Below are 21,642 nucleotides of genomic sequence, written 5' to 3' on the forward strand. Positions count from 1 at the left end.
TAAGGGATTAAAATGGATATGAGTCAGCAGTGTGTCCTTGTTGCAAGAAGGCTAATGGCATATTGGGCTGCATTAATATGAGCACTGTCATCAGATTGAGGGACGTGATCATTCCCCTCTATACGGCACATGTGAGGCTCATCTGGAGTACTGTGTCCAGTTTGGGGCCCCACACTACAAGAAGGATGTGGAAAAATTGGAAAGAGTCCAGCAAAGGGCAACAAAAATGATTAGGGGTCTGGAGCACATGACTTATGAGGAGAGGCTGAGGGAACTGGGATTGTTTAGTCTGCAGAAGAGAAGAACGAGGGGGGATTTGATAGTTGCTTTCAACTACCTGAAGGGGGGTTCCAAAGAGGATGGATCTAGACTGTTTTCAGTGGTAGCAGATGACAGAACAAGGACTAATAGTCTCAAGTTTCAATGGGGGAGGTCTAAGTTGGATATTACAACAAACTATTTCACTAGTAGGTTTCAGAGTAGCAGCCGTGTTAGTCTGTATCCGCAAAAAGAAGAACAGGAGTACTTGTGGCACCTTAGAGACTAACAAATTTGTTATAATTTGTTAGTCTCTAAGGTGCCACAAGTACTCCTGTTCTTCTTTTCACTAATAGGGTGATGAAGCACTGGAATGGGTTCCCTAGGGAGGTGGTGGAATCTCCATCCCTAGAGGTTTTTAAGGCCTGGTTTGACAGAGCTCTGTCTGGGATGATTTAGTTGGTGTTGGTCCTGCTTTGAGCAGGGGATTGGACTAGATGACCTCCTGACCTCTCTTCCAACCCTAATCTTCTATGACTCTATGATTCTATGTTCACTTTCATCACTTGAGTCAGATGCAACCAGCAGAAAGTTGATTTTTCCTTTTCAGTAGTTCGGGTTCTGCAGTTTCCGCATCGGAATGTTGCTCTTTTAAGACTTCTGATAGCATGCTCCACACCTCATTCCTCTCAGATTTTGGAAGACACTTCAGATTCTTAAACCTTGTGTTGAGTGCTGTGGCTATATTTAAAAATCTCACATTGGTACCTCCTTTGCATTTTGTCAAATCTGCAGCGAAAATGTTCTTAAAACAAACAACCTGTGCTAGGTCATCATCTGAGACTGTAAAAATATGAAATACATGGCAGAATGTAGGTAAAATAGGAGCAAGAGACATACTGTTCTCCCCCAAGGAGTTCAGTCATTTTAATTAATACATTATTTTTTTAACAAACTTCACCAGCATGGAAGCATGTCCTCTGGAATGGTGGCTGAAGTATGAAGGGGCATACAAATGTTTAGCATATCTGGCATATAAATACTGTGACAGATCCAGACCAGTGGGGTACGGGAGTCTGGTAGAGGGCAAATATACTGGTCACTGGATGAGTAGTTTTCTGTTCCCCCAGTGACCAGAGCAGGGGCTGCACTAGAGTAATCAGGAACCTGCTAGAACCAGTTAAGACAGGCAGGCTATTTAGGACACCTGGAGCCAATTAAGAAGAAGCTGCTAGAATCAATTAAGGCAGGCTAATCAGGGCACCTGGGTTTTAAAAGGAGCTCACTTCAGTTTGCGGTGCGAGTGTGAGGAGCTGGGAGCAAGAGGTGCAAGGTGCTGAGAGTGAGAGGGTGTGCTGCTGGAGGACTGAAGAGCACAAGCGTTATCAGACACCAGGAGGAAGGTCCTGTGGTGAGAATAAGGAAGGTGTTTGGAAGAGGCCATGGGGAAATGGCCCAGGGAGTTGTAGCTGTCATGCAGCTGTTACAGGAGGCACTATAGACAGCTGCAGTCCACAGGGCCCTGGGCTGGAACCCGGAGTAGAGGGCGGGCCCGGGTTCCCCCCAAACCTCCCAACTGACCTGGACTGTGGGTTTTCCCAGAGGGGAAGGTCTCTGGGCTGTTCCCCAACCCACATGGTGAATCTCTGAGGCAAGAAAATCCGCCAATAAGCGCAGGACCCACCAAGATAGAGGAGGAATTTTGTCACAATACCTTACAATGACATCTACAGAAGTGCCATGCAAATGCCTGTTCTCACTTTCAGGTGACATTGTAAATAAGAAACCAGCAGCATTATCTCCCATAAATGTAAACAAGCATGTTTCTCTTAGCGATTGGCTGAATAAAAAGTAGGACTGAGTGGACTTGTAGGCTCTGAAGTTTTACTTTGTTTTGTTTTTGAGTGCAGTTATGTAACAAAATAATCTACATTTGTAAATTGCACTTTCACAATAAAAAGATTGCACTCCAGTACTTGTATGAAGTGAATTTAAAAAGACAATTTCTTTTGTTTATCATTTTTACAGTACAAATATTGGTAATAAAAAAATATAAAATGAGTTCTCTATACTTTGTATTCTGTGTTGTAATTGAAATCAATATATTTGAAAATGTAGCAAAATATCCAAAAATATTTACTACATTTCAATTGGTATTGTTTAACAGTGTGATTAAAAGTGTGATTAATTGTGATTAATTTTTTTGTTGAGTTAATCACGTGAGTTAACTGCAATTAATCAACAGCCCTAATTTGTTTATAGTATCTTTTATTGCAAATAACTTGACTTATTCTGATAAATTTTTAAGCAGGTAAAAGTAATAGGCTATTTGTTACAACTTTTTTTAAAATGAACCAATTACATCTAGGATTGAAAATTTGTTCATGAAACCAAAATTACAAACAAAAACTTTATTTTAGTTTAAGCATTTAGAAAAAGGAAAGGAAAACGGTTCTTGGCTATATATTAAGGTTTGCAAATATTGTATTTTAAAATTGGGACTTAAAAATTTTAATTGATTATGTTTTAGAAAATTTACAGTTAAACTTTTTAGATATTAACAAAGCTTAAGAATTTATAACGTACTCTTTTTGTAGCTAAAAATAAAACTGAAACTGTTGCTATTATATGTTTCTAGGATGGGTTTAAGAACAAATTCGCTTTTTTTCTTTTGTGGCTGTATGCCCAGAATGGGCAAAAATGAAAAAAAAAAAAACCCGTTTTGCTACTTACACAGTTCAAGCCATACATTTACACAAACTACGATAATACTGTGCATTAGTGGTTAAGGTTGCGTACTTGGAGAAAAACTTAAGCTCCGATGGCATTTTTACCCAAGTGCGTTTGTGTCTTTTAAAAAGCAACAAAATGACGGTACTTTGGAACCACTTTTGCATTTGGTAGACATTTGTAATATCCAAAAGCAGGGGGGAAAACAACAAATAAAAGAAAAACAAAAAAGTGCAATAACAAGGAAAAAATAATTTTAAAAATAAACCAACAACAAAAATTGCAAAAACTAAACAATTAGACAAATCACAAGAAAGTTGGGTATTGTGGAGCTGTTGGTTTTGGTGGTTTGAGATTAAATTTTCAATTAATGCAGTAGCAGCTTTGAATTTGGCTGGTACCATAGGCCCTGACTCCATGGGTACTTCGGGGCTGGAGCAGGAAAAAATAGTTGGTGCTCAGCACCACTGATCAGCTATTTCCCCTCCCCTCAGCACCTTCCACCCACCAGAGATCAGCTGTTCAGCAGCGTGCAAGAGGTGCTGGGGGGATTGGGGACAGGAAGGCGTGGAGCAGGGCGGAGCAGGGGCAGGAAGAGGTGGGACCTTCGGGGAAGGGGTGGAGTGGGGGCAGGGCCTGGGGCGGAGCGGGGTTCGAGCACTCCCAGGGAAACCAGAAAGTCGTTGCCTCCGGCTGGTATTTTGTTAACAATGGAGAGTTACCCAGGGCCAAGCTATAGCAGGGAGCCGCAGGGCCAGAGCCAGGATAACGGACGCTGGTCATGCCACAAGTAACATTGGAGCCAAGTGCAGTGAGCAGCTGGGCAGAGGGAGGAGGGATATGGGCAGAGGGCCCAGTACAAGGAGATGTCACCAGACTAGAAGCCCTGGCAGGCCAGATCCGGGGGGGAATGTGAAGCCAATGGGGGGCTGATGCTGGGGAGAAGAGTCCTTCCACCTGGTGCTTGAGGGCATGAAGCCACTACCAGAGCAGGTGTCTGACCCGTGGTGTCTCCGCAGTGCAGCCAGGACCTGGAAATGTAGGGAACAGGCTGTGAATTTCTCTTGAGACCCAGAGACCCTTGTTTGCTGTGCTGACCCCAGGCCCAGCAGGCGGGTTCCTGGGTCTTTTCACCTTTTCCATTTTACCGTTATTTTTTTGCACTTCCTGTTTAATCAGTTGGGTGTGGTTTAAACTCAATGCAGCGATCACTGGATTGGGCAAGTGGCCGGTGAGCAGAGATTGCCCCACAATGGGGACACCCTAGCCCTTGTCCTGAGCTACCCATGGAGAGACTGGAAGTCAAGCCCCCCAAGGATCCTGGGCCCGGCCTTGTCAGGGTTATGAGGACTCTGCCTCGTGGGAGAGGGAAGTAGAGTGCTCGAGGGCAGGCAGCCATCCATGGAAGGGGCTCAGATCCTTTCACTATCCGAACAATCAGGGTAGCACAGAAGCCAGGAAACTTCCCATGACCATTCACAATTACATTTGCCTCACTTCCCCACTCTGCAGTCTGAAAGTTGGATGGACGAATATCCCTTAATGCACTGTGACATTATGCCCCATATTCTTCATAGAAATATGCTTATGATATGAATATGGCATAACTAAGATATGTGTTATGCAAGATGGGTCATGTAAGGTGTCATAACTATAAAGGGAAGGGTAATAGCTGTCCTGTGTACAGTACTATAAATCCCTCCTGGCCAGAGACTCCAAAATCCTTTTCCCTGTAAAGGGTTAAGAAGCTCAGGTACCTGGCTGGCATCTGACCTAAAGGACCAATAAGGGGACAAGATACTTTCAAATCTTGGTGGGGGAAGGCTTTTGTTTGTGTTCTTTGTTTTGGGACGGTGTTCGTTCTCCGGGAATGAGAGGGACCAGACATCAATCCAGGTTCTCCACATCTTTCTAAACAAGCCTCTCCTATTTCAAACTTGTAAGTAAATAGCCAGGCAAGGCGTGTTAGTTTTCCTTTGTTTTTCTCAACTTGTAAATGTACCTTTTACTAGAGTGTTTCTCTTTGTTTGCTGTACTTTGAACCTGAGACTAGAGGGGAGTCCTCTGAGCTCTTTAAGTTTGATTACCCTGTAAGGTTGATTTCCATACTGATTTTACAGAGATGATTTTTACCTTTTTCTTTAATTAAAAACCTTCTTTTTAAGAACCTGATTGATTTTTTTCCTTGTTTTAGATCCAAAGGGGTTTTGGATCTTGATTCACCAGGAGTTGGTGGGAGGAAGGAGGGGAATGGTTAATTTCCCCTTGTTTTAAATCCAAGGGGTTGGATTTGTTTTCACCAGGGATTTGGTGAAGGTTTTTCAAGGTTTCCCAGGGAGGGAATCCATTGAAAATGGTGGCAGCCGAACCAGAGCTAAGCTGGTAATTAAGCTTAGAAGTTTTTATGCAGGCCCCTACATTTGTACCCTAAAGTTCAAAGTGGGGATCTCAGTCCTGACATAAGGTATCAGTGGAAAGATTATGATTTACTGACTGTGATTAGCCAGTTTGTATGCATGTACCATTTCTGTTTCCTAAGTTAGAAATATTATAATTACAACTGTGTTTTCACCTGGGGAATACCCACCAGACAGTAGGCAAACAGCCTGGATGGGCCATTAGGAAAGACAATAGGACTTTGAAGATGCTAGTCTCCCTCCTTCCTGAGAAGTTTCCTGGGATGCTGCTTTGACACTTCAGGGTCATATGATCATGTCACCTGGTACACGATACCATCTTGAAATGCTGGTACTTTTCCATGGGAAGGGGGTGGGGGAGTCAAACTGGAAAACAAAGGATTCCCACTATATGCAAATCTTAATTAAGGTTGGGGAGTGAGTTAATCTTGGTTCTTCTCCACTGCCTCCCTGCCCAAGAAGGAAGACTGCTGAAAACACCTGAAGAAACAAAGGAACTAAGCTGCAGGGAGGGTGGGGGTGGGGAGGATGCTGAGCCAGGGCTGGGAATGGTGTCTGGCTTGTGTAGGATATCCCTGGAGTTTTAAGCTGCAAGCAAGAGCTTTCTGTCCACAAAGAAATTCTGCAACCTGCTTAAAACAGCATTTAGGGTGAGAAATTATTATTTGTAGCCAGTATTCTGTAGTGTATTAAGCTTAGTTTGCACGTTTTGTTTTATTTGCTCAGTGATCTGCTTTGTTCTGTTTGCTATCCCTTATAATCACTTAACATTTACCTTTTGTAGTTAATAAACTTGCCTTTTGTTTACTCTAAAACCCATTTTGTGCAATTCATAACTGGGTGGGGGGCAAAAAGCTGTGCATATCTTCCTACACATTGAGGGAGGGGGCGGATTTCATGAGCTTACGCTGAATAGCTCTCTATACAGTGCAGGACAACATAATTTGGGGTTTGCACTCCAGAGGGTGTGTGCATGAGAGTGCTGGGCAATTCCTCAAGCTGAGTCTTCCCACGCAGAGTTGATTGCAGATTCTGTGTGATTCTACAGCTGGGTGTGTCCCTACCTGTGTGTGTCTGTGTGTGTGTGTTCATGTCCGTCCGTGTGTGTGTGTGTGTGTGTGTGTGTGTGTGTGTGCGCAGCAGGACAGGGTGAGGGAGTCCAGGCTGGTGGAATGGGTGTGCTCAGTGGGACCCCAATGCATCAGGAGGCACCCCTGAAGGGGGGTTCAACTGTTACATGCACCACTCCCCTTCCCCTCCACTGCCCCACACTCCCCACTGGTTTCCCACGTCAGAGAAGTCACAGAATTCAGGGGTGTCTTCGTGTGGCTTCACCTCCCGCCCCTGGGGGTGCTGAGCAATGGCCCTGCTGCTGCCGCTGCTCACACAGTCGCTGCTGTCTCTGTCCCTGCCCCTTTGCTGTGGGCTCATCGCTGCTCTGCCACATTTGCCGTTTGCCACTTCGGCCTCGAGCTGCGACGCTGAGTTCTGAGGCTCTGCCAATTCGCCCAGCGCTTAGTGATTTCCCTGGGGGGGGGGACCCCACTGCTGCTGCATCCCGTGTTATCTTTGATCACGTTGTCTTTAAACAGAGCCCGCAGCCCAGGTAGGAGAGAACACCTGGCCCCACCCTAGGGTGACCAGACAGCAAGTGTGAAAAATCGGGACGGGGTGTGGGGTAATAAGAGCTTATATAAGTGAAAGACCCAAAAATCGGGACTGTCCCTATAAAATCGGGACATCTGGTCACCCTACCCCACCCCCCCGGGCTCTCACTGGATATGGGGGCACTTGCCCCGCTCAGCGCGTGAGGGTCAATCGGGCAGGCTGAGTACGGTTCTGCTGCCCTCGACTCGTACAATGAGGATAACAACATTTCACACCCCTGCGTCCCAGATTAACCCCGAACAGCCCAAACTGAGCACTGTGGCAAAGCAGGTCTGTCTGCTGAGCACCTAGGCAGCCCAGGTGTGTCTGATACGGTCTGCTCCTGAGGTCTGCTCCCCCAGCACATCCCCACAGGGCAGGGGGGAGTCCATTCAGACCCCGCTCACATACACAGGGCTGATTTTGTCCAGTTTGTGCTAAACCAATGGATTCCTTGAAAGGAGCTGTACTGTGGGGGTCCCTACCTCTGGTACCCCTGAACGGGGCTCATGTTTGTGGATTTGCCAGGAGGCCAGTTCGATTGAAAGCTGAAATCTCACACACTCGGTTTGGTAGTTTGGTGACTATTCTAGCTGCTATTTGAATGGGATTGAAGCAGGAGAGCCCCTTTCCCTGGAGCAGAGGCCTGGGGCCAGCACAATAAGGGGACGCTCTGAGAGAGGCTGTCTGAAGGCTGGGGGCAGAGAACACCCCGTCAGTCAGGGACAGAGATAAATGTAACCGGGAAGAGGAGAAGGGACGTTCCCAGGGTCACACAGGATCCCTCCAGCAGAGCTGGGACTGGAACCCAGGAGTCCTGGCTCAGACTTTTTTGTTTTGTATTCCTGCTCTGCAAGATGAGCAGGTGCATTGCAGGCAGGCTAGACAGGTCCTGCTCTGGAAGCGCTGAGATGAGGACAGGAGGGATGAGCACCGAGGGTGGGGCACAGGGGAGCGGGATGAACGGGCCGTGTCTCGGGGGGAAGTGATGTCCCGTGTTTTTACCAGAGGGCCAGAGCCCTCAATTCTTGTTCAGTCCCTTTCTTCCTGCTCAGGAACTGGCTCTGGGGTGCTGAGGGTGGAGCCAGGCCACACATGGACTGTCCATGCCAGAGTCAGGAACACGAGAAAGGAGACACACACTGAGCTGAATGCTGGAGGGAACGTTTATTATCACGTCACTGTGCTGAGATTGTTGAGAAGAGCAGAGCGTGGGTGCGACAGGGAGAGAAGGGGCAGAGCAGAGTGGGAGTGACACAGTGATGCTTTGCAGAAGGAACTTCGCAGCTGGGGACACAGGATCTGGTCTCCCAGGGGAGCCAGAGAGACTCGATTCACTCACAGCCCAGGTCCAGGGACCCCCAGGTCCAGGCGAGCTGCTTCACCTGGGGTTTGTGCTTACAAATGAAAGAGAATCTCTCTTCACAGGGATAATCGTGCCATTTCTGAAAACCTAGAAAGAAAAACAGAAATGACCCATGGGGTGGGGCAGGCTGGGCCGTTCCTGCCATACAGTGACCCCTCCCCTGCCCCGTTCCATGCCCCTCGGAGAAGATCCCAGCTCCTGTGCACAGCCCTGAGGAACAGGAGGGTGGGATGGAGCCCTGAGCACCCCAGATTGGGGCAGCCCCATCCTGCAAAGAGAGGCCAAGGCTCCGTGTAAAAAGGGAGACACCTGGTCCATGTGCTACTGCTCCTACCTCCCCCACCCCACGTGCCCCCCACCCCAGCCAGAGGGCCGAGGAGAGAGCGAGAGCCCTGCCCCGGGACTGGGGGCACCCGCTCAGGAACTGGGCTGCTGCCTCCCTCCCTGCTGAGTGAGCTGCCCCACAGCCAGGCCCCCTCTATGCCCTGCCCGCCTGGGTCTGGCTACACCCATGGGAACATCTGTCCCAGGCAGGGCTCAGCCGCCATGCAGAGGGGATGTGTCCCTGCCCCAGGAGTCAGTGTTATCGGCCTGCTGTGCGCGGAGCTGCACGTTCCTCCCTCAGACCCCGTTACCCCTCTGCTCCGGGGGTGTCTGTGTCCGTGCCCGGGAGCTGCCCCGGCAATAGTATTCCTGCTTAGTCAGCCCAGACAGCGCCCAGGGAAGGACAGTCCTGAGGCTGGTCTGGGTGGGCTCTGCCCCTCAGCAGCACCCCAGGCCCAGCAGGGAGCTCCGCGGGGGGTATAGGCCGGTCTCAGTGCCCTGTTCCCTTGGGTGCGGGTTTCTGCTGCTGTTTGACTTTATCCCATCCAGTCCCTGGAGCTCTGGCTGTGCCCCTCTGCTGGTACCAGGCCTGATGTACAGTGAGCCTGTAACTGAACATAGTATGATGACACATATGAACCAGGGTTTGAGTTAAGGTTCTAGGGGCAGCTTTAGTCTGGTCCTTCCTTGACTTTGTGACCTTCATGTCCCTTTAATGTAGATTTTTGGGTATAATTTATGAATAGTTTACGAAAGTAAGAAATAATTAATGATTTAGTCAAAGGTGAATTGATTATTAATAGGACTGTTGATTAGTCACAGTTAACTCATGTGATTAACTCAAAAAAATTAATCGCAATAAAAAATCTATCGTGATTAATTGCACTGTTAAACAATAGAATTCCAATTAAAATGTATTAAATATTTTTGATGTTCTTCTACATTTTCAAATATATCAATGCAAATTACAACACATACTACAAAGCATAGAGTGCTCACTTTATGGTATTCTATTATTGTTTAACAGCATGATTAAACATGATTAATTTTTTTAATCGCTTGACAGCCCTAATAATTTATGTTTTAGTTAAAGGTTAATCGATTATTGCAGAGCCCAGTGGGTCAACTGGCTGCTTGTCACCGTCTAACACAGCGAGCTCAGGGCTGGACCAGTGACAAATGGAATTAGTCTGAGAGCCCCGGCCCTGCCCCTCGCTCCCCACACCCACTGGCACTGCAGGCCCCACACAGACACAGCCCCCAGTGATTGGGGCTGGGCAGGGAATTTGTTGTGTTTTTTGCCCCTTTCCTGTTCGACGACTATCTGCAAACTGACCCCTCGTTATCCACCAACGCTGGCTAGTCACTGCCTGGGCCATTCAGAACTTCTTCCCCTCCCCGCTGGCGCTGAGAGCACCTGGTCACGTACACCACGTCCTGCGGGGTCTGCTCCCTGGCTGCAGCTTTTGCTAAAGATCCCCTGAGGAGACTGGGCAGCACTTTTACAAGCAGCTGGTGTGTGTGCAAATGCCTGTGAGTTACACGACCCCGCAAGGGGCCCAAATGCAGCATTGTGTGGATCAGTGTTTGCACAGTTCAGCCTGCTCAACACCGTGGTGCAGTGGAGTAGGGTGTGACAACGACTCAGAGCCATCACCCTTTAACAGCTCAGCAGAGTCCCCCTCTGGAGCCGTGTGTGTGTGTGTGTGTGTGTCCTGCCTGTCACTGGAGCAGACATATGACCTGACCCAGGGGAGCTGGTACATAGGATTTTACCAGGTGAGACAAGGGGGTCTCTCCTGACTGCCCTCCCAGCATGGGGCAGGGAAGAGAGAGGCGCAAGGATCTACACTTCAGGATGGGCTGGGGCCAGCCCACATCAGTATCTCAGGACCTGTGTGGTCAGAGCGCTGCCAGGGTGGCAGGTCCATGGGGGTCTGACTCGCCTGCTTACCTGAATCAGGAGATGACTCTGCGCAGTGCTCGTTTGCTTTCAAATTATTGGGTTGCCCTTTCTCCCAAGCTGTGAAACTGAGCATGGAATTATCTGTCCATCTCCAGCCTTGATCCTGCAGAGACAAAGGAGAGCAGAGCCCCTGTAAACCCAAGGTTACACAGCTAGAGACATGCCCCGGAGCCAAGGGCCATGGGCAGGGCACGGGCAGAGGCTGCCCAGTGACACCGGAGACACTGATCATTGCTATGAAATGTCAGCGCTGACAACCAGGGCTACATTTACTGGCAGCTGAAGTTACACCAGGACCTGCCCAAGCCCTCGAAAGCATGAAAACAGCAAGTGAAGGGAGAGTCTCCAGCACCCCCTGCCCCTGCCATCCCCACATCGCCGAGGGGAGCGCACCCCGACCTGCCCTCAGGTTCCACGTCCATCTCCAGCCCAGCCCGACAAGCAGCACCTGAAACGTCATCCCACGCGCTGTCCCGCAGCCCCACGCTGCTGCCCCCATTCTCTCTCGTGTGCACAGATCCACGCGACGACGCTCCCCAAGCCCATCCACAGGGGAGTTACTCTGCTCCCCGCTGCAGAGATCACGGCGGTAGGTCTGGGGGATGGGGGCGCTGGATGAAGCTGGGTTCACACTGTCGGGGATCAGCGGCTGCAGCAGAATTAGTCACTTGGCAACCCAACCAGCGCAGCCAGCCGGCTGCAGGCCACCCGACTGCCTGCACCCCCTGCCTGGGCAGGAAGGGCAGCTGGCCGGCTCTTAGCCCAGCAGCTCTCTGGCTGCTCAGTGTGGTCATGCCACGGCCGCGATCCTCCCTGTGCTGCTGCTCCTCGCCGGGCTCCTGTCCTGCTCCAGCCCTGCTCCTCTTCCTGCTCCTGCTGGTTTCCCAGCCTTGCTCCTGCTCAGTCCTGGCAGCCTCGGCTCGCTCCTGGTCCCGGCTTCCTTACCCTGCCCCCGGGCTCCGGCGCTGACCCTTGATGTGCCGCCTGGGTCCCCTCCTGGCTCTGACCCTCGGCTTGGCTATTAATTCCTGACTCCGGCTCTGACCCTTGTATTGGATCCGCTTCCTGCTCCTGCTCCGACCATGAGCCTGACCACCCACGGCCCCGCCCCTATCGCGTGTTCCCTTGGGCTGTTTGCTGGGGAGGGAAGCAGACGCCGTATGTGCCTGGAGTGGGCTGCCAGCACCTCAGCCGATGGGAAGGAGCCGGGAACATTGACGACAATCCCCTTGTTCTGTCCGTGCGTTCAGGGATTCGGGTGGGTCCTGATCCCCCCCTTCCCTGTCCCTGAACAGAGTTCTGGGTTATTAATTCCCCAGGCTTTTGTACGGGGCCGTGTCCCTCGGTGGGCATCTCCTCAGTGGGCGGGTGCAGGGGGAGCTGCGGAAGGGCAGAGGCTGACGCTGCCCCAGGCTCAGTTGACCCCCGAGGGGTGAAAGGCTGCGACGTGCCCCAGGAGGTCTCTGTCTCTGGCATTTTATCACGGTGAGAAGTGAAGAGGCCAAGAGCCGTCGGGTGTGTTTAGCAAGTGACGACAGCCTGTCGGCTGGAGGGAGCCTCCTGCAGGAGTCTGCGCCGTCACTGCCCTCCGAAACACCAGCCTCTCCCGCACTCTGGGGCCAGACAGGAGCGGCTGCAGCAGGGTGCGTCTGTGCTGCCCAGCAGTGCTGCCCACGGAGCTCCCCCATCTCCCATCGGTCCCACCGGCGGCATTGCTCTCTGGCTGCCGGCCGGCCAGCAGTGCCAGCAGCACCCATCACGTGCGACCAGCCCCGAGCTCTCAGAAACGTCCCATTCAGCCTCGGCAGCTGGGTGCGTGGATTGAATTGAAGATTTGTCCTCGTGCAAGTCCCACGTCACAGACACGACCACACACAGTATCCCCACCGACGTCGTGCTCCTGAGTCCATGGGGGAGCAGCAGCAGCTGAGCAGGGCCTCAGGGAGAGACACTAATGGAGTTTGTCCTGGAAACCAGCCTCTTTGCTGGACTAGGGACGGGACTGGAAAACCCCATCCCCACCCACCTGGCACTGGCCTGCAGAGCCCCGACTGGCGACTGGACTGGCCCAGGGGCTAAACAAGAGCCGCGGTTGCTCACTTTGAGCTGTAAGTGATTAAAAGTATATTAAACACTGGAATAAATTGCCTAGGGAGGTTGTGGAATCTCCATCTCTGGAGGTATTTAAGAGTAGGTTAGATAAATGTCTATCAGGGATGGTCTAGATGGTATTTGGTCCTGCCATGCGGGCAGGGGACTGGACTCGATGACCTCTCGAGGTCCCTTCCAGTCCTAGAATCTATGAATCTATAAGCCTCTGTAGCTAGGGGGGATCTGCAACCTCCCCTTTCCCGCCAGCCCCAGTCACTGCCCTTCCCTGAGCCTGTGTTGGGTGGGTATTGGGACCCACTGGGGCTCCCCCTACAGGCCTGGAACTGAAGCGCTTCTGGCCAGGTGACCCCCCACCTCACTAAGCCCACCCTGAGGACGAATACACACAGAGCAACAGCACTCCCAGGGCTCTGTGCCCTCACATTGGTCTCTCTGCCCGTGGGGCTGCCCCTTTCCCCGAGCCCTCGTCTAGATGTCTCGTCTGTGTGGGGCGGGGCTGACTCTCGTGCCGGGCGTGTATGGTGTGAGCACAATGGGCAGGTGTGCTGGGTCCCTGGGCACTAGTGTAACGAACGTGAATATTAATACCAGCAGTTTATACTCTGCACCGGGCGCTGGGGATCGACCCTGTGACTGAAAACACAGGTGGTTACAGCCCTTTTTCACCCCTTTCTCATGGAAATCCTGCTCTGGTGGCACCCCCGCCCCAAACAACCTCACTGAGCAGAGACACAGAACCCAGGGGGAGAAGCTGCCAGAGGCAGAGTGGGCACCGGGCACTCACCTCCGTAGGGTCTGAGAGTCCGATCCAGACGGCACTGTTCTTTTTGTGGTACTCCTTGATGTAATGGGCCAGCATTTTATTTTCTCCAGGACTCTGAATGGAGATGAGATGGGCCCCGTGCCTCTGGTGCTGGCAATGAGCCTGGGACAAGAAAAAACAAAGCTAGTTACCCCCCCACCTCCAGTGCAGGGAGCAGCAGGAGTGAGTCCAGCACTGTTCTGGAGCCCTGCCTCCCCCGGGCAGCAAGGGCCATGAGGGGCCAGGACCAGGGCTGGCTCTGGCTTTTTTGCCACCCCAAGCAAAAAAAAACCTGCTGGGCGGCCGGAGCGGCGAAGGGGAAAAACAAACAAACAAACCTGCGGGGCAGCCAGAGCAGCGAAGGAAAAAAACCAAACCCTGCAGACATGCCCTGGGCAGCGGAGTGTGCGCCCCGCATAGTGGGGGGAGGGGGAGACAGAAGGGGGGGCGGCGAGGGCTTCCTTTAGCTGGGAGGGCTCCGCGCCGCTCCGGTCGGCGGGGAGTAGGGTTACCATCCGTCCATATTTCCCCGGACATGTCCGGGTTTTGCATCTCTAAATAGCCGTCCAGGAGGAATTGGTAACAAGGTCAAAATGTCTGGGAGGGTTTTCTCCCTTGCCTCCCTCCCTTCCATGCAGAGTGCGGCTGTTGATTGGGCGGCTGGGCCGCTAGAACCGCTCCCATTGGTGTCCAGCAGCCAGAGCCCTCCCCTGCTTCCCCCTCCCTCTGTCTGCAGCCCTATGTAACACACAAACCGACCCACCGTGCAGCGTGTTTTGAAAACATGTGGAGCCAGAATGGTAAGGGGAGTCGGGGGGGGCAGTCCGGGAGCGGGGGGAGTGTTGGGTGGGTCCCCGGCCTCCACCTGCCACCCCACCTCTGTGCTTCCCCCCCGTGGGCCTCCTCCTCCCTGCCTGCCTCTCCCTTGCCTGCTTGTACTGCCAGAGCCAGCAGCAACTGCTGTCTGCTGCCCCCAGGTCCTAGCATCCCCCATCCACTAATGGGAAGACAGGCTGCCCTTACCCTGCCCTTGCACCCTAGCCCTGAGCCTCTCCGACGCCCCAAACCCCTCATCCCCAGCCCCAGCCAGAGCCCTCATCCCCCCGCACTCTAATCCTCTGCCCCAGCCCTGAGCCGCCTCCTGCACCATGAACCCCTCATCCTCAGACCAACAGCCCTCACCCCTGCATCCCCTCCTATCCCCAAACTCCCTCCCAAACCCCCTTCCCACACCCTCCTCCTGCCTTCAAACTTCCTCCCAAAGCCTGCACCCCCTCCCTTTGCACCGCCTCCCACCCCCAAACTCCATCCCAGAGCCTGCACCCCTCACCCCCTCCTGCACACCCACCCGCTGCCCCAGCCCGGATCCTGCACCCAGCACCCAAACTCTATCCCAGAACCTGCATCCTGCACCCCTCCTGCACCCTAATCCCCAGCCCAGGACCTGCACCCCAGACCTCCTCCCCCCACCCAATCCCCCTCCCAGAGCCTTAGGCAGGTGTGGGGGGATGGGTTCCGGGCACAACCAAAATTTCTACAACCCTGCCACCCATGCGAGTGGATAAGGGTTGGGGCAGTCAGGGGACAGGTAGGGTCCTAGGGGGAGCAGTTAGGGTGGGGGGTTCTCAGCAGGGAGCAGTCAGGGGACAAGAAGCAGGGGGGGTTGGGGTTCTGAGGGGGGCAGTCAGGGGGTGGAAAGTGTGAGGGAGTGGATGGGGGTGGGGCGGGGGTGGGGCTAGGGCAGGGCTTCCCCCCCCCAAGTGTCCTCTTTTTTGATTGTGGAAATATGGTAACCCTAGCGGAGAGGGAAGGACGCGGGCTGCCGGGCTTGCTACAGATCTGGCACTACTCCCAGCAGGGTGCTCCCCTTGTCCATGCTGCCACCCCCTACAGGGTGGCTGGAGCAACAAACCAAAAAGAAAAAAGAAAAAAACCTGCCGGGGCGGCCGAAGCGGCAAAGCAAAATAAAAAAGGATTGGAAGGAATGCCGCCCCTTGGAATCTGCCGCCCCAAGCACGAGCTTGCTCGGCTGGTTCCTGCAGCCGGCCCTGGACAAGACCCTGTGTTAGCGCCTCACCCCTCCCCAGGACCAATGGGAGGAGCAGGTAGAGCGGCCTCCCTCTCTCCATCCCTCTTCACCTTCACGGCCCCCACCCCACTCAACACAGACACAGCCACCCTGTGCCCTGCTGGGATCACCGTATCCCTCCCGTGCCAGCTCCTGGGCTCTGCTCTGAGCACTGGCCTGCCCTGGGCCATGGCTCTGCCAGACACACCCGCTGTCATTCTGGAAGGAGAGCACAGGTGTGTCTGATGAAGGGCACTGTGCTGACCCCAGGCACTCAGACTCTGCCAGGCGCTCGGCTTGTGCACATGAGCAATTAGCACCACACGACCTCAGTGCAGCCCTGGCCGAGGGGATTTCCTGGCAGATCTCACAGGGTCCTAGAGCCCAGGCTCCAGCCAAGCCGGAAGCCTACACAGCAATGAAACTGCCCCATAGCCCGAACCCTGTGAGCCTGAGTCGGCTGAAAAGCACTCAGGGGTCATGCAGGCAATCAGCTGAATGTGAGCTCTCAGTGCAGTGCTGCACAGAGGGCAGGTGTGAGCCTTGAACGTGTAAGCAGAGGCACGGGGCGGTGGGTGAAACTTCCCCTGGGGGAGGCAAACTCCTGTCCTGCCTCTTCCGCCCACGGCTCCGCCCACAGCTCTGCCCAGACTCCACCCCTGCTCCACCCCAGGCCCAGCCTGCTGCTGCATCGCTGCTCACCTCTTCACCCCCCCGCAAGTCCCCCCTCTCTTTTCACCTCCTCACCCATCTGTGACTCACCTCCTCACCCACCGTCATGCCCCCTGCCCGTTACTAGATACCCCCCGCCTGCCATGCCGCTGGCTCACCACTTGCCTCCTCACCCTGATGCTGGCCCCACCGCCGCGAGATCCTCCCCCCTTTTCACCTTAAAGCACTAATAACATTTCCCTGTGGGAACTGAACAGCTATAGATCACTTGCTAGATGGATTCTCCGCTGTGTGGCAGAGTTCAGTGTATACTGTATAGAGAGAGGCAATACTTTAATCATCTTTCTTACACAAAATTCCCTGCCAGACTCGCTTACTTAAACTGGGTTGGAATAAAACAACTAGATCAAGAAATAAACTCACTGGCTATGTCTGCTCCTTCTTGAACGAGTATCAGAGGGGTAGCCGTGTTAGTCTGAATCTGTAAAAAGCAACAGAGGGTCCTGTGGCACCTTTGAGATTAACAGAAGTACTGGGAGCATAAGCTTTCATGGGTAAGAACCTCACTTCTTCAGATGCAAGTAATGGAAATCTCCAGAGGCAGGTATATATCAGTGTGGAGATAACGAGGTTAGTTTAATCAGGGAGGGTGAGGTGCTCTGCTAGCAGTTGAGGTGTGAACACCAAGGGAGGAGAAACTGTTTCTGCCACATGGGTCCACAACAGGGGTACCCCTAACTCACCCAGCAATATCATCAATTTATCCAGCTACACACTCAACCCAACAGAAGAGTCTGTCCTATCTCGGGGACTCTCCTTTTGCCCCAGCACCCCCACGAACATGATACAGTTCTGTGGTGATCTGGAAGCCTACTTTTGCCGCCTCCGACTCAAAGAATACTTTCATGATAACACTGAACAGCGCACTGATACACAGATACCCTCCCACCAACAACACAGGAAGAAGAACTCCACATAGACTCCTCCTGAGGGTCGAAGTGACAGTCTGGACCTATACATAGAATGCTTCCGCCGACGTGCACAGGCAGAAATTGTGGAAAAACAACATCGCTTGCCTCATAACCTAAGTCGTGCAGAACGCAATGCCATCCACAGCCTCAGAAACCACCCTGACATTATCATCAAAGAGGCTGATAAAGGAGGTGCTGTTGTCATCATGAACAGGTCTGACTACCAGAAGGAGGCTGCCAGACAACTCTCCAATACCAAATTCTATAGGCCGCTTTCCTCAGATCCCACTGAGGAATACACTAAGAAACTGCACCATCTACCCAGGACACTCCCTACACTAACACAGGAACAAATCAACATAGAATAACCCCGGTCGGGGCTCTAAGGGTATCTACTACCTAAGATCCACAAACCTGGAAATCCTGGATGCCCCATCATCTCGGGCATTGGCACTCTCACTGAAGGACTGTCTGGATATGTGGACTCCCTACTCAGACCCTAAGCCACCAGCACTCCCAGCTATCTCCGTGACACCATAGATTTCCTGAGAAAACTACAATGCATTGGTGACCTCCCAGAAAACACCATCCTAGCCACCATGGATCTAGAGGCTCTCTACACAAACATCCCACATACAGATGGAATACAAGCTGTCAGGAACAGTATCCCTGATGATGATACAGCACAACTTATTGCTGAGCTCTGTGACTTTATCCTCACGCACAATTATTTCAAATTTGGTGACAATATATACCTCCAGACCAGTGGCACCGCTATGGGCACCTGCATGGCCCCACAATATGCCAACATTTTTATGGCTGACCTGGAACAACGCTTCCTCAGCTCTCGTCCACTCATGCCCCTTCTCTACCTACGCTATATTGATGACATCTTCATCATCTGGACCCATGGGAAGGAGGCCCTGGAAGAATTCCACCATGCTTTCAACAGCTTCCACCCCACCATCAACCTCAGCCTGGACCAATCTACAGGGGAGGTCCACTTCCTGGACACCACCGTACAAATAAGCGATGGCCACATTAACACCACCCTATACCGAAAACCCACCGACCGCTACGCCTACCTTCATGCCTCCAGCTTCCACCCCGGTCACACCACACGATCCATCGTCTACAGCCAAGCACTGAGGTACAATCACATCTGCTCCAACCCCTCAGACAGAGACCAACACCTACAAGATCTTCACCAAGCATTCTCAAAGCTACGATACCCACACAAGGAAATAAAGAAACAAATCAACAGAGCCAGACGTGTACCCAGAAGCCTCCTGCTACAAGACAGGCCCAGAAGAGAAACCAACAGAACTCCACTGGCCATCACCTACAGTCCTCAGCTTAAACCTCTCCAACGCATCATCAGTGATCTACAACCCATCCCGGACAATGATCCCTCACTTTCACAGACCTTGGGAGGCAGGCCAGTCCTCGCCCACAGACAACCTGCCAACCTTAAGCATATTCTCACCAGCAACCACGCACCGCACCATAACAACTCTAACTCAGGAACCAACCCAGGCAACAAACCTCGATGCCAACTCTGCCCACATATCTACACCAGCAACACCATCACTGGACCTAACCAGATCAGCTACAACATGACCGGCTCATTCACCTGCACATCCACCAATGTTATATATGCCATCATATGCCAGCAATGCCCCTCTGCTATGTACATTGGCCAAACTGGACAGTCACTACACAAGAGGATAAATGGACACAAGTCAGATATCAGGAATGGCAATATACAAAAACCTGTAGGAGAACACTTCAACCTCCCTGGCCACACAATAGCAGATGTAAAGGTAGCCATCTTACAGCAAAAAAACTTCAGGACCAGACTCCAAAGAGAAACTGCTGAGCTCCAGTTCATTTGCAAATTTGACACCATCAGATCAGGATTAAACAAAGACTGTGAATGGCTATCCAACTACAGAAACAGTTTCTCCTCCCTTGGTGTTCACACCTCAACTGCTAGCAGAGCACCTCACCCTCCCTGATTAAACTAACCTCGTTATCTCCACACTGATATATACCTTCCTCTGGAGATTTCCATTACTTGCATCTGAAGAAGTGAGGTTCTTACCCACGAAAGCTTATGCTCCCAGTACTTCTGTTAGTCTCAAAGGTGCCACAGGACCCTCTGTTGCTTTTTTCTTGAACGAGGTTAGTGAAAAATACTTCTGCTGGGTGCAGAGAATAAGTCACATAGCATGATACCAAGTATCAGAGGGGTAGACATGTTAGTGTATCCATAAAAACAACAAGGAGTCTGGTAGCACCATAAAGACTAACAGATTTATTTGGGTATAAGCTTTCTTGGTAAAAAAAAACCCACTTTTTAGGATGCATCGAGAACTACTGACGGGTTGCATAGCATGAAATCACTGACGGGTCATTTGGAAACTGCTTTTAACCCAAATAACACATTGTCGTACAATATAAAAGCCAGCTGAATGTGGTCAAAGACTTTAACACTTTAATGGCCCTTTAACACTTTCAGTGATCTGCTAGTAGGTCTCTGGAAGGCTATTTCACTTGTGTTAAGTTACTCAGAGCATAAAAACATAAGAATGGTTTCTAGGAGCTGCTTTCCTCCTCCCCCACCCCTCCCAGGCTACGTTGGCAATTATCCCCTATTTGTGTGATGAATTAATAAAGAATGCATGATTTTGAAACAACAATGACTTTATTGCCTCTGCAATAGGTGATTGAAGGGGGGAGGGAAGGGCAGTTGGCTTACAGGGAAGAAGAGTGAACCAAGGGGGCAGGTTTTCATCAAGGAGAAACAAACAGAACTTTCACACTGTAGCCTGGCCAGTCATGAAACTGGTTTTGAAAGCTTCTCTGATGTGCAGCACACCCTGCTGCGCTCTTCTAACTGCCCTGGTGTTGGGCTGCACCTAATCAGCAGCCAGGTGATCTGCCTCAACCTCCCATCCCGCCATAAACGTCTCCCCCTTACTCTCACAGATATAGTGGAGCACACAGCAAGCAGTAATAACAATGGGAATACTGGTTTCGCTGAGGTCTAATGCACGTTCTACCACCATTCTGCACTTGCTCAGCCTATAGTTGAACAGCTCCTTACTACTGTCCAGAGTGCCTGTGTTTGGCTTCATGAGCCATGGCATTAAGGGGTAGACTGGGTCCCCAAGGATAACTATAGGCATTTCAACATCCCCAACAGTTATTTACTGGTCTGGGAAGTGAGTCCCTTCCTGCAACTGTTCAAACAGACCAGAGTTCCTGAAGACGTGAGCGTCATGTACCTTTCTCGGCCATCCCACGTTGATGTCGGTGAAATGTCCCTTGTGATCCACGAATGCTTGCAGCACCATTGAAAAGTACCCCTTGTGGTTTACATACTGGCTGTCAAGGTGGTCCAGTCCCAAGATAGGGATATAGGTTCCATCTATCGCCCCACCACAGTTAGGGAATCCCATTGCAGCAAAGCCATCCACTATGACCTGCACATTTCCCAGAGTCACTACCCTTGATAGCAGCAGCTCAGTGATTGCTTTGGCTACTTGGATTACAGCAGCCCTCACAGTAGATTTATCCACTCCAAATTGATTCCTGACTGACCGGTGGCTGTCTGTCATTGCAAGCTTCCACAGGGCTATCGCCACTCGCTTCTCAGCTGTGAGGGTTGCTCTCATCTTGGTATTCTGGCACTTCAGGGCAGGGGAAAGCAACTCACAACGTTCCATGAAAGTGCCCTTACTCATGCAAAAGTTTCTCAGCCACTGGGAATATCCCAGACCTGCAATACTATGCAGTCCCACCAGTCTGTGCTTGTTTTCTGGGCCCAGAATCGGAGTTCCACGGCATGAACCTGCCCCATTACCACCATGATGTCCAAATTGCCAGGGCCTGTGCTTTGAGAGAAGTCTGTGTCCATGTCCTCATCATTATCGTGATCACGCTGTCGTCGCCCCCTCGCCTGCTTTTGCAGATTCTGCACATATTGCAGGATAATGTGTGAGGTGTTTACAATGCTTACAACAGCAGTGGTGAGCTGAGCAGGCTCCATGCTTGCCGTGGTATGGCGTCTGCAGGAGCAGGGTTGCAGCGGAAGCAGTGGATGACGACAGATGCCACGAGAGTAGATATTTATACCAAACAATGAGAGGACCTGTGAGGTGGATTCATGGCACCAGTAGAGCAGAGTTGCAGCAGAAGCGGTGGATGATGATGGTTTGCAGACCTATTGCACCGTCTGCTGCCAGCAGCACCCAGGACACAACAGCAGCGGTGACGGTGCACTGCGCTGAGCGGGCTGCACGCA

At 51.7% G+C, this 21,642-nt stretch overlaps 2 protein-coding genes across 2 annotated transcripts in view; one reads left to right on the forward strand and one right to left on the reverse strand.

Annotated features, from left to right (window-relative positions):
* LOC101939714 (C-type lectin-like) overlaps positions 1 to 21,642 on the forward strand; it is a 525,580-nt gene that overhangs the window by 452,125 nt on the left and 51,813 nt on the right. The gene's annotated exons all lie outside the window — the stretch shown is intronic.
* On the reverse strand, positions 8,310 to 13,741 carry LOC135983732 (C-type lectin-like). Its single transcript, XM_065596957.1, has 3 exons — positions 13,605 to 13,741; positions 10,697 to 10,811; positions 8,310 to 8,505 (listed from the first exon to the last, which is right to left on the reverse strand). The coding sequence occupies exons 1-3, from the start codon at positions 13,677 to 13,679 to the stop codon at positions 8,387 to 8,389; spliced, it is 309 nt and encodes a 102-aa protein (XP_065453029.1). The 5' UTR covers positions 13,680 to 13,741; the 3' UTR covers positions 8,310 to 8,386.

This window comes from Chrysemys picta, chromosome 1 (genome assembly GCF_011386835.1).
Source record: "Chrysemys picta bellii isolate R12L10 chromosome 1, ASM1138683v2, whole genome shotgun sequence".
Taxonomy (NCBI): Eukaryota; Metazoa; Chordata; order Testudines; family Emydidae; genus Chrysemys; species Chrysemys picta.